At 44.8% G+C, this 13,548-nt stretch overlaps 1 protein-coding gene across 2 annotated transcripts in view; it reads right to left on the bottom strand.

Moving 5' to 3' along the window:
- VPS8 (VPS8 subunit of CORVET complex) overlaps positions 1-13,548 on the bottom strand; it is a 67,603-nt gene that overhangs the window by 22,873 nt on the left and 31,182 nt on the right. For both annotated transcript variants that reach the window (XM_058843808.1, XM_058843807.1), the window contains exons 28-34: positions 10,966-11,085; positions 9,932-9,988; positions 9,484-9,566; positions 8,111-8,195; positions 7,027-7,125; positions 3,998-4,087; positions 3,511-3,557 (exon numbers count right to left, since the gene is read on the bottom strand). In XM_058843808.1, coding sequence (XP_058699791.1) covers positions 3,511-3,557; positions 3,998-4,087; positions 7,027-7,125; positions 8,111-8,195; positions 9,484-9,566; positions 9,932-9,988; positions 10,966-11,085 — 581 coding nt within the window. The remainder of the gene's footprint in view (positions 1-3,510; positions 3,558-3,997; positions 4,088-7,026; positions 7,126-8,110; positions 8,196-9,483; positions 9,567-9,931; positions 9,989-10,965; positions 11,086-13,548) is intronic.

The following is a 13,548-nucleotide window of genomic DNA, read 5'->3' on the forward strand; positions in this document are numbered from 1 at the left end:
TTATGGTCTGAGTGCTCTGTTCAGATCCTGGTTGCCTGTGTCCTACAGACCAGCTCTGCATGTGTTTGAGGAAACGTTTTGTTGCTTTTTGCTTATTGTTCCTGAAATTCTTCTTTGACTTCCTTTACCACATTTTCATGTTTCATCCCTTTTATCTGCCTTACTGAGAAAGGAACTCATACTTCCTTCAGAGAAACATCCCCTTTTTTCAATCCCTGGGCTCATTATTAAGGAAACTTCTCATGTGCAGAAACAGAAGGGAGAACAGAATTGTAAGCAGTGCTCATGTCCCTTTGTCATGACAGTTTCCTACTGATCTTGTTTTTAAAAAGAGCAACATGAAAAAGGAGACTTCAGAGTGAGGAGGGAAAGGATGATGCTTTCCTGAAGTCAGATACAGCACCTGCAACCTTTAAATGAACAGCAGCTCTCTGCCACTGCACGTTACGCTTCTCAAGGCAGTTCTAGTGCATCACATAGAGAAACAGTGGAAGTTTATCCTGGCTATGAAACTGGGGTTTCTGCTGAAGCTCCTGTTAGTAAAGGAAATGGATCAGGGTGTATGTATCCAATTTTCTTATCTTTCTGAACACAAATTCCTAAGCAAGGAAAGATCTGTTAGTGTGAAAACCCTACAGCCATGGGATGGAAAAGGTCTGATATCCAATATCCTCTATTTCCTGGGAGCTACAAAAGGCATACTAGCATCTAAGAAAGGCCAGGAGAATGCTGTGGCTTGAGCAAGCCAAGAGAGCAGCTTACTGTGATTACAATGATTATAAATGTGACATGCCCAGAAACAAAAGCCTCACCCATGTATTGATCACAGTGTGCAAGTATGAGCACAACTCTACAAAAACTGTGGCCAAATTATTGTGTTTTGGCAGCAAAGAATGGACCTTGAAGGACCAAACAAGAACCCTGAATTCTGCGTTCACCATCCACTCTTCCCACAACAAACACCCTGTAAACTCCCCCAGTGCCTGAAAGGGAGTGAGTGCTCTCCTCTTTCTGTGAGTAGACAAAAATAAACGCTCTCTATCTAAAATGATCTCCTGTCTACCAAGATAGGAAAAATGGCAAGTCATGCACCTATAGCATAAGAGCAAACTTCAAGTCTGGAAATACTCTGGGCAGCAAGCATCCATGATTTCAAAAGCAAGTTCACCCTTCCCTCAGCCATTTATTTCCTCAAGAAATTCAGAGAAGAGACAATGGAAAGAAATCTGGATTTTGATAATTTCTAAAACTAACTGACAGTCGTGACTTGCAGGTCCTGCTTGGCTACATGGGCTCGTGTTCACTCCAATATAACCATATTCAATGTCTCCCCTGCCATAGTCTTTACAAAAAGCAAGAGAGAAGCACTGGTTTCTCATAAAACCTGGCACAAGAAACCCTGCAAGTGTCACAGGCAGTGGGGCCCAGAAGAGAGTCCTGGGGACTCATGGTTTAGGAGTCTATTACTACATTTATAAAGCCAGAACACTGTGTTGCTAAATAAGTTCATCTTGTTGGTAAAATACATAAATACAAATGGCAACAGACAATGCTTCACTGTGTTGGGTTTTTTTAGAGGAAAAAACTCCAGAGTTTAAAATGGAAACATAGTAAATACTGTGATTAATGAGCTGAGCAATCCCTACTACATTCTCTGTTTCCTGGGGCTGCTTTATGCTACAAACATTCAGGCATTTGGTTTTAATTTCCCCAGGCAATTCCTGTTAACCCTGTTTCCTCCCTTCCCCCTTCCACCTCCTTAAAAATAAATCTCTAGCTAAATTAAATGGGCCAAATTAATCCCTAATGCAATTCCACCAACTCGGATAGTTAGACCAGCATGATGAGTCTTGTCCCCATATGATCAAGCAATCATTTGTACTTGAGACCCTAAAAAGCTCTTTTATTGCTCTAAGAGTCTTTTATTTTGACAAGAATTTTGCTTCACAAAAGCATATAAACATTTAGACTGGATGAAAAGAGATGCTGCAGAAGAGCCTAATCACTATTTTATGTATAAATATACTACAGAGTGTAGGTACATCTGCAGTTAGGCCTGCAGAGCAAGATTTTTCCTCCTTCCCTGCCTCTCCCAGGATACAGTTCAGCTCCTTTCAATAGGTCTTAGAAGAAAACAACTTCACAGCTCTGAGAACAGACCTCAGGATCTGAGTGTTATTAAGAAAAAGCCATGTGGCCCTCTCCACCACATGGAACATCATCCTTGAGGGAAAAGCAGAGACCCGTGGGAAGAACAGATGCAGAACATTGCCTCCCATTGCTGGTTTGAACACATCATGTGCTGCCCGTGATCAGAAGGCAGCTACAGGAGAAATGGGCCTATTTAGCTCTAATTATGGTAGAGTGAAATTAGATATGTTTATTACTCAGAGATTATGGGAGGCACTCTGTGCATAAGATTAGAATCCAGGTTAATTACCACCTTCACTGGGTGCAAGTGATACCACAGCATAAACAAAGTCCTACTTAACATCCAGCTGGGTTTCATTTCTGCTTAACCTATTTTTTTTCTTCCCAATAAATCATTGATTAACTAAATAATCTGATTTCTTTCCTATAAAACCCAACCAAGATATTTTTTTTATTTTGTTTTGGCCCCAGAGAAAACAGGAGGTGTGGAAATGAACATCTTCCACACAAACATGTCTGTAAAACTCAGGAAATAACAAAATGTATGTTTGGGGTTTTGGTTTTGCTTTGGGTTGGTAGGTTTTTTTCCTTAATTTACATGCTAAGAAAATCCAAGAGGTGATTGATTAATTCCAGGTTCTGGCTTCCAAAGCATGCTTTTTATTCCACTTCAACAAAAACAAACATTGACACTTGGATTCCTACTCCTCCTCTCCATTAAGCACAATTAATTTGTAACTAATTGATAAACCAAGATCTTTCCCTCAGTTGCATTAACAACTGTTTGAAAGCAACTGGAGCTGTGCATTTGATACTGATTTAACAGAAAGAGAACACTCAGTGCTGAAGCACTGAAAGAAAATGAGCAGGTGGAGCAACCAAGTAGTTAAAAAGAGGAGCTTGCAGTGAATTAAAAATGAAAATGCAGAAAAATGCAGAAATTAAAAATGTCAGTTGACCCAAATGCTCTTCTGTTTATGGTAAGCTCAGGCACCTCAGTCAAGTAACCATAGCTGTGGGCTGAGAAGAGAAATGGGTGCTCCAGCCCCAGGGTAAGCATTCCACAGCTCTCTGGAGCAGCAGTGCCCAAGCTCCCCCACATGCCAGAGGCAGCACATTCCATGCACTGGAGCCCACAGCACTTCCCAGGCAGGGAGTAAGCAGGGACTCTCCTGAAGGATACTCCCCACAATGCTTCTTTTGGGCTGTCCTTCTCAACTTGGGGCAGCTCCCTGAGGAGCAGGTCACCTTTCCTAAGCCTGACCTTGGCCATAGGCTGGCTATCGATGCACTGTTTCAAAGAACTGATTTTAATCCACATAAAGCTGCAGCTTGAGAACACTCCAATTTTCTACATACCTTGGATCAAGGAGACTCCTCAGGAACTGGAAGAGCAAGAACTTGTCCTGTACAACAGGAGGAGACACAGTATTATTATTTTAAATAATGTGCTGTAAAAGAGCGATCCTTGAACCATATCCACTGAAGAAAACATAGGTCCCAGCCATGCTGCTGCCTGCTGAAGGAGCTGCTTTAAGCAGGTCTTGCACAAATATTCAGAAAATGTGGTTGATGACAACAGCTCTGCTTTGGGACTCTAAGCCATACTGAACCCAAACTAAAAGCAGCAGCCAGCAGTTCTGATCTTATACATTTTTATGGCCAGAACTCTACCAACAGGCCAAATAATTGAGATGTAGCAATTCCTACCTGTGAGTAGCTACAGCCTATCTTTCTTCTGTTTCTGACACAGCAATAACTCACCATGACTCTTAGCAATAATTTCCTACAGGAATGACATCCCTACTGTACAGAAACCCCGAACTAATGGAGTTTGACACTTCACCTGAAGGTTTGAGATGATGCTCTCGATCTGCTCACTGAAGTGAATGGCTGCCAGGTCAGCTGCTTTACCTGGGCTCAGCACCAGCAGCTCCTTTGGGGGGAAACACAACCAAATTAATTCCTTTTGATTTCACAGGCAATATAATTATACAGCATCACCGAACCCATCCACACCGTAACTGCATCTTTGCCTAGATTCAAGTCTAAGATAACAAACACCAATACACACAGATGTAAAAAAAATAGAAGAGTAGCTGGTAAAAAGGGATTTTTGGAGGTTGAAGAGTTGATGTTTTTGCTACACACAAGGCCTTGAAGAAGACAAAACTCCTCACAGCAAGAATCCATCTTAGTCCTAAGGAGAGAAAGTTATTCCATCAAGTTTTCTGACAACTGCCTTTTCCCCCCTGCCACCAAGACATTCTCAGTGCCAACTGTGAGCCAGCAGAAAAGGGGAAACAACCAACCCTTGAGAGTTTCTGAGTCCAATGGAAACCATTTAACTGGCTTGAACTGAACCACAGCAGAGGTTTAAAAGCAAGTTTCCTGTAATTGTTCACCATAACTGATACCTGTCCAGATATGAAAAAGCAATTTCTTTATTGTAATAGAAGGAAACAAAAATCGTTTAGATGCCTGTGGGTTTGCTTTCTGTCAAGCTTGAGCTAAAAGGCTTCATATCATGAAAGTTTATACAACCTGCAGTGTGAGCTTTTTGCTTCTAACCCTTCCAAATACATCCACACTTGCAAATAAATGAGAAGCAACTGTGGCAAAACAATACTGCGCATCTGGTAAGCCTTCCCAAAAGCCCCCGCTAAACCTAAAAAGGACAGAACATTTCTTTACTGAACAAAAATAACTGTTACAGCAGTAAAGAAAGAAAAATTTCAAAAATGTACACCTGGGAAAAAGCCCAAACTGAAGAAGTTCCTTAGTAGTAGCTTGGCCTCTAGACAGACATAGCAGCCACTGAATACAGCCAATGCCAGCAACAGACTGGGGAGAAGGGAAGCAAGGAAGAGCCTGACCATTCAGTGAGCTCTTTAGGGAGAGCTGTCACAGAGAATGCCTTTGGTGAGGTTTCCAAAGAAAAACTTGCCTGCTCCATAAGAAGCTCTGCAGTGTTTGACCCCACAGCTTTACTGCACAAGCTCAGCCCTTCACTGCATCCCCATGACTCTTCCGCCCCACGCGATCCAAAGCACAGCAGTGCAGAGGGACACAGAAAGGATGCAGTGGGACAGCCTCAACCTATTTCTCTCTCTGCACAAACCCCCCTGGGAGTCTCTGGGACTACTGAAGGTAGGACTGCCAGGCTGGAGGGAGTTGGCCCAATCTCCCTGTTTAGAATCAGTGCAACCTTCAGAGCTCATCCCCCAGCAAAACATTTGGTGCTTGGGTTTCTATCCTCTCCCAAGTCTGAACAACCTGCAAACATGGTACTGTTAGACAGCCCTTGAGGGGACAGTACTGACAGTACTGACACAAGGCTTGTGGGTATGAGGGTAGAAAAGGACCAGTACTGCAACTGAAGAGAACAGAGTTTATTTTTTAAAGACATGCATCAAGGAATAATGGCTGTGGGATGATGGGGAAAATTATCAGAAACCCCACTTTCTGCCATACAACCACGAGGAAATCCTCTCCAGACACTGCTAGGTTTGCCTGAAGAGGCTGGTTTGCTGCACTCATATCTCAGCAAATGACAGTTGTCCTAAGAGCTGAAATCACAGCTCCACCCCAGTAAAGTAAAGTATTATTTACTGTTCCAAGTGTCCTGGATGCCTGAGAGCAGGTTTAACACAATGGAAAAGGACAAAAGCCCACAGCAGCCACCAGGCTGCTAAACCACATGGTTTACCAATCCTGGGAAGTAGAAGATGCCAAATGAATCAGAGAGGGATCTTGGTAACAACACCCAAGAAAGGTGACCCACAGAGCCTATCAGCTGCCCAGCAGCTCTCTGGAAGACCAAGGATGCAGTAGAAGAATGAAGCAGAAGGAAGAAGCAGACAGCAGCTTGCCCAACCTGGAACCCCAGTTGCTTTGATGAGGTTGCAATGAGCCAGGCCTGCTCAGTCCCAGCACAACCATCCCTACCAGTCCCACAGCTCTGCCAGTGCCTTTGGAGAGGGGCTGTGAGCTCAGTGAGCCACATGTGTTAGACAGCTGCATTCACAGGGTTTCTTTGTGCATTGCCTTTTGAATAACTCTCCCTCTTGGTCCATTTTCTCATTAGTCATGCACTACTTGAAGATGCTGGTAGAAAATAGAAGTGCTCTGGATGTGCCCATTAGCTTTTTGTCTGCCTCACAGGATATAGATTCTGTAGTCATTTTCTGCTAAGGAGTGTTGTCTGAGAAGCTTGTTTTACAGACAGAATTATTTTCCTGGCTTATCTCCAGATCACCCTGGTGGGGACCGAGAGCACCTTATAGGCACTAGAAACAGTATAGATTCCCCACATCTACTGACTGAACAAACATTTCAGACATCTTCATTCCCTGAAGGCAACAGAGGTTGAAGGCATGGTAAAAATTATTAGCTGGAGAAGTCTAGAAGCAGTCTGTGTCTTATAGAGAAGTCATGACCTCATTGTCCCCCAGGTCACCAGTGCCAGGGCACCAGGGCTGAATGCACTTATCAGTGTGAGGAACCAGGGTGAGCAGTTGGATCCCACAGCCTGTGAGGTCAGTGTTGTCCATATCCTGCCTTGCTGCTGCTGCACGCTTGAGAAATGGAACACTTGCTAATGGACCCCTCTCCTACTCCACAGCACTCACTACACATCCCTGAGAAGGCTCCATTATCCAAAGAGCAGCACTTGAAACCAGGAAGCCAAGGAAGTCAGCCTGAATCTGAGAGAGGCACTTACATTAATGTGTGAGAGCTCTGAGCTTACGTCAGAGCTGTCTCAGCAGCTGTGACTCAGCACCGGACACTTGCGCTTACGGAAAAGCACCGAGCAGATCCAAGAGCCATTAGCAGGAGCTGAGGGACTGTGGGTGCAGGATATACTGTACCTACCTCTATATGGTCCAAAGCTTTCTGCCACACCAGCTGCTTCTCCTCAGCACTGTAGCCAGGCATGGACAGGATGTTGTGGATGTAGTTGAAAACTTCTTCCTGTAAGGCACAAACCCAAAAATGCTGCAGTGTGTTCTGCAGCACCACTGACAGCACTGGCTTTTGGAAACTAGAGTGTTTCCAACAGCCTTAGGATGACCTCAGGGCTACTCCTCTCTAAGCAGGTCAGGATGAGTTATCTGCAGGGAGGCTGTATGTCCCTGAAGAGTTCCTGAAGAACTGCAATTGAAAAAACAGCCAAGAGGAGCCTGATGCTAATGCATTAAGCACTGAGGTCAAAGAGAATTGTTCTTCCCCTACTGGAAATGTCTCCCTCTTACCCACAGGGAAAAGGGACAGGACATCACTTGAGCTAGGAGCATAGGCAGAGAGAACATTCTGCCAGAGGGTAGCTCAGTTTTCCCAGCATATTCCTGAGCTCCTCCCTGACACTGGCCTCTCCCCCAGGCACTCCTGCACTGTCCCCAGCTCAGGTGCTCTCCTATGTTACAGTTTTCAACCACCTCACTATCACAACGTCTTCTTCTGACTCCTTCACCCACACAACGTTCACCATTGTGGATTCATAAGGATCTGGTGAGGTCCCATTTGCCAGACTCTCATCCCAACTTCTGTTGATGGTAGGGAAGGAAATACCTCAAAAACTGTGGCACATATGCATGCCAAAGATAATGGCAGAGAGATAATAAGGGCAGAGAGCCTGTGCCCAGGGGAAGAAATGTGGGGAACAACGGCAGAAACAAAAAAGTACTGCAGTTAGCCACATCTGCAGTAAATCCTACATTGCACTCAGTTTTGATGTACTAGCACTACAAAACTCTAAAACTTTTTTTTTAAAAAATCAGCTTCTCTCCAGTAGACAAGCACAAACAGCTTTGATTACAACTAAGAAACCTCAACTGTTAAGGGCATTTTTAAGGTAATTATGCTAGAAGAGCAAGGCAGCTGTGCCTAGTCACTGTGACCAGCAAGACAGGCTGCATGACCACAAAGTAGAAAGGCCAGGAGCACCAGAATTACCCACCTTCCTCAGGGGATCCCGCAGGTAACAGCCGATGATTTTGTCATAACGAAGCTGACGTTCATACATGAACTCACAAATCTGATAGCTGAAAGGAAGGGAAACTTCCCATGTCAGGAAAACCACTCAGCTGAGCCAGCACAACAGACAAGCAGCATTTGGAAGTATCTTACTTTGGGGTTTTCAGCACACAGGCTGAGTGGCTCCAGTGTGCTGGAGTGCCATTTGTACCAGCCTCAGGCCAACCTGCCCATCAACCTGCCTCTTCTGGGAAATTATCACACAGAACAGAGTAAAGAGGTACTAAGGGAGAGGCAAGGGACAGAGGACAACAATTCTTAATGAAATCAGGTCTCACAAATTCTGCTGTCAGAGATGCTCTTCCTTGTTTCCACAACACTCTGCTCTAAGCTAGGTCAATCCACTACACTAATTTGAAGAAATTCACTGAACATGACTCAACAATGTGTTATGACACAGCTTCCTACCTTCACATTTTAACAAACATTTTCAGTATTTTGAGACTTTACATATAATCAGATGTAACTGAGTCAAACCAAATGAAGAGTCTGCTAATTAATATTACACTATAGCTCTTCCAGCTCTAATGGAAGTGGCTGAACTGAGGGACCCAGCTCATTCTCATTACCCAGTAAATTCTTTGAAGCGAGGAGAAAAAAAAGTGTTTACTGAATCTGAAAAATTTGATCAAGTTACTCCTTTTAGGACACACAGGAGAACAGGCATGGTGCAACCCCATTGCTCTCCCTCTGGTCCTTTGTAGCATGATGGATTCATTCATATAACACCCGAACTCACAGCCTGGATGAAGATGCCCTCCCTGGCTGGCTCTGCTCTGGCATGACAGACTCTTTTTGGAATCATAAAACATGTAAAGGAGATGCTGGAAATTTTCAGCCTTTCCAGACACTGTTTTTGTCTCTCCTACTCAGTTCTAAAACAAGTACCATGGGGGTGGCTCCAGACCCCTTCATGCTTTTAAATCCACCTGTGGGTCTCACCCCAACAAGGCATCTCCATCTGCCAGGGGAAGAGCATTCCAATATACAATTGTACCTCTGAACACAGCCTGGGCTCTAGGATAGGGAATGTCAAAACTCATCAAGTCCCACAGGGTTTCTCCTGGAGGGTTTCCACAGCTCTACCCCTTCTTTTCTTAACAATGCTTTCTTTCAGAACACCCAGGAAAGAAAGTCTGGGACTAAATATGAACATCTTAAATGAAGCATAATGTGAATGCAGAGGGAAAATAACCCCAAACAGAGCTGCAAAGTAGAAACAATAAAAGTGGAGCCAAAAAAGAGCTGTGGAAGACATTTAAAGGCAGTTTTTATATATTGTGTCCAGCAACTCACAATTCAGCCTTCTCTGCCATTTGGATAAGGCGGCTCTCTTCAAACTGCACGATCCCTCCTGCCTGGAGCAGCTCCAAAAGGACCTGCAGAGATTGAACACCAGTTATTAACAGGGCAGCAACAACAGCTGAACAGCCAGAGCCCCTACAAGTACACTGCTCCTGCACCATCAAACGGTGAGAACACAGGGCTGACTTTACTGATTTGTTAGTTGATTGTCCTTTCACTAGGAAGGTCATGAGCTTATGAGAACCTTCTTGCCTCTGTTCTTGCTCCTGGAGGCAATGCTGGGGTGGGACTCTTCCCTCCTGCTGTGGCCAGCACTGCCCAATATTCCCATGCTCATGTCTTTGGTATGTGACCCACAGCCCATACTCACTCCCAAGGCCAAATTCCACAGCCTAGCCTTGCATGGTGCTCCAAGGAGTGTTCCCTGGAAGGCCCTTACCTGCTGCCTCTCGGAATGCCGGGAGTCGTCATCTGGGCTGCACAGGAACTCCAGCACCTGTGCCAGGAGTAGAGGCTGGTGAGAGCCAGGCCTGGCTGGCACAGCTGGGAGCACAAACTGACCAGCACACCCCGAGCCCCAGCAGTGGCAACAGCAAACCACCACACAACGGGGCCATCTGAGTGCACCTGGTCCTGGAACCAAACTGGGAATACTGGAATAGCAGAGAACTGCTGAAAGATTCCTGAGAGGGAAACACAGGACTCTGCACCAGGATCCAGAACCAAACTTTAGGGAACCCAGGGAATACAGAAGAACTCAGGGAAGCCCACGTTTCTTCTTCAGACTACACACCAAACAGCTGGCATCACTACACTGACCCTCTCACCTGGATTGTGGCATCTCATCAGGAAAACAGGAAATAATATAATTCATAAAATTTAATGTGGAATGAAAGTGTTTAATGCAAATATGTTTAGCCTGCACATAGTTCTTCAGTCTCAAATTATGACCAAGGACATCTATATTCTAATTAATTTTTATTAGTGCTCATACATCTCTATTATCACAGCACAACTGCTGGGACTTAAGCTGGGATACAAAGTTAACTCATGCAAGCTTTGGGCATGCATTGGTGCAAATGCCTTTTTCAAACAGCAGAGAAGGTAGGGGCCACCAGAACTAAAAATTACGAAGTACATTTATGTGCTCTATAAGCTCACAAATGTAATTTTAGTTGACATCTCTTATCCCAGACTGGCTTGGGTTGGAAGGGACCTTAAAGCCCATCCAGTTCCACCCCTCTCCCATGGGCAGGGACACATTCCACTAGACCAGACTGCTCAGAGCTTCACCCAGCCCGGCCTTGAACACATGCACTCTGCTCCTGGGAAGCCACAGCAATGGCCCAGCAAGATGCCACCTGATGGTTAAAATGCACCAGTAGCTCCAGACCTCCTCCAGCCTACAGAACTGGCCATGCTTTCTGCAGTGGTGCATCCTGCTTGCAATGTCACACACTCAGGAATACTTGCCTGGTCAAACAGTGTCCTGTTGACAAACAAGGTGTTGTTTGGCTTGGCGAGCTGCCGGGCAAGGAAGGTAAAAAGACAGCCAACCTGTGATGGGGTGAAGTCAGAATTCTCCACCATGACCTGAGAAATATTGGAGAGAAAAGGGAAAAATAAACCCTTAAGGGATTGATTCTGCAGCTGCCTTTGGGAAAGTAACTGGGACAACAAGAAATCCCTGTGAGCCATCATGTCTCCACACATCATGTACCCCTGACATCTCCTGGTGTTAGTCTATCCTGAAGGTGAAACATAAGTCCCCTTCCCCAACATTCAGCTGTGTCACCTGAAGACACAGGCAGTGGATGTGTCCTTGCTAAAGCACTTATGTCCCAAAGCTGAAGAAGTTCCACCTCTGCCATAAACTCAAGGGAAAAATTCTTGCCCCTGTTTTTTAGGTGTGAAGAGGCTCCAAACTCACATTTACCTCTGCCTCTGTAGCCTGTGCTGATCACGGGACATAGAACAGCTTCCGAACAGAGAAATGTTGTCACACTACTAAAGTATAATTATTATAGGAGAAAATAACCTCAAACACCTCATTTCAAGCCCCAGGCACTGACCACTTCAACTGTGGCCTGCAAAGAACTATTCTAATAGCTGAGAAATGACTGCAGGTTTGGGGAAAAGTTTTTCTCACATTATATTAGCGCTACTCTAACAATATTTAGAGAAACTTATGGCTGTACTGACTTGAAATTACAGAAAAAAAGGAGTATCTAGGAGGCACTACAAAAGGGATTGGAAACCAAGAAGTGCTTTTCACCTGTCTGGCATATAGAACACAAGCCTGATGTGTCCTGACTTGGTGTCTCCTGGTTCAAAAAAAATCCTAAACCCTACGTGAAAGTGAAATGCCCCTGTTTGGAGAGTCCCCTCTAAGAGCAGTGTGTTTAAGGTGGGAGGAAATCCATCACCTGGACAACTCTGTCAGCTAAGATCTAAGAACTGCTGCAACAAAGCCTCACCATGGAGCAGCTCACAGTTTATAACCTCATTCAGTCAGAGCTGGGGGAAGTCAATTTATTTCTTCAAGTGACCCAAAGTTCCAGACCCCCACAAGATGCTAATGGTTTTGTGACACAAGTGAGGCAGGCAGGCCAGACACATTAGAGTCAAGCAGAGCTCTGCTTGAGATTACCAGCTAATGTAATCATTCTTTTTCACTTTCCATTTTCTGTCTAAAAAGGCAATTTCTTACAGGAGCCTAGTCAGAACAGCACTACCTTTTTTAATACCATTAAAAAATTATTCACTGAAATATGTGGAGTGTTTAATTAATTTTAGCTTTGTTTTTCACAAACTGGGTCCTTGTCAGTCTATGTGAAGGTGAACATACCGCACCCTGGAACAGAGCAACTTCCCAGAGGCTGCAGGCCAGCCACATAGATGATACATTTGGGAAAGTTTTGATCAGAGCAGATCTGTAGCAGAATGTCTACGTTCACCAAACTATTTCAAAAGCACAGCTATTTCCTAGGTGTTCTCTTTCTTGCTAATGGCAAATTTAAAGTTTCAAGAGTTTTTAACTTTTATCCAAAAGGACAGCAGATTCAAGACAAAGGACTGACAGTTTTTGTAATACCACATTGTTTGCCTGAAGATGCAATGTTGCAGCCCTTCTCAAGCTGCTCTCCTGCTGCTGGTATCATGACAAGAAGACATCCCCAGCAGCTCTGGAATATGGCTGCAGTGTGCCACCTCCTGCTAACAGCAGCTCAGGACACAAACCAGAGGGGCTAAGCCAGCACAGGGCAAAAATACCCCTCAGAGGCACATCCTGTTTGGGCAGGCTCACAAAAGCCCTCACAGTGGCATTGTCTCAGCCCACTGCAGCAGCACTGCCACCCAAGTCACTCACTCACCATGCCCTTGTCTCATCTATCAGTGATGATAGGGACAGGAAAATGCTACTTATGGTACGTTTATACATAAACAGCTTCCAAGTGGAGTCACTCATGATTAATGGTTACAGCTTGGAGGAGAAAGCAAACGGTGCTTGGCAGTGAGAGCTTTTAATGGGAACATCCATTGTTGGGAACAGGGGCTGGGGATGACAAGTCATTTCCAGAGCACCAGGCTGATAACTGACACTCCTCTTCTCGCCTAAAGATAGGCCTGTCATCCTGGAAATGCTGCATCCCAAACATAGCATTTACAGGCATGGGGAGCAGGGATTCAGCAGAAAAGCAGTGGCACCCTGCCAAGCACAGGATTCCTGGGACCTTTTTATCTGCTCAGAAAGAATCAGGGAGTAGATTCAATGAAAAGCAGGTCAAAATCAGCTTAATGGTGCAGATACAAGAAATTTGACAAAGTACCACCCAGGTGAAATCACAGGAAAGGAGACCTCTCTGTCAGCATATCTAAAGCACATGAATCATCCATCACTTCTGAGTATCCAACTGAGAGCCTTGGCTGAGGTGAATCCATGCTCCTGGCCCAGCACCTTCTCAGAGGTGTCAGCCAGGGCAGGACTGCAAACACCTCCTCCAGATTACAGGCTGTACTGCAGAGCATTGCATACAATCAAATACAAGCACAGTT

The sequence above is a fragment of the Poecile atricapillus genome, chromosome 8, assembly GCF_030490865.1.
Source record: "Poecile atricapillus isolate bPoeAtr1 chromosome 8, bPoeAtr1.hap1, whole genome shotgun sequence".
Lineage (NCBI taxonomy): Eukaryota > Metazoa > Chordata > Aves > Passeriformes > Paridae > Poecile > Poecile atricapillus.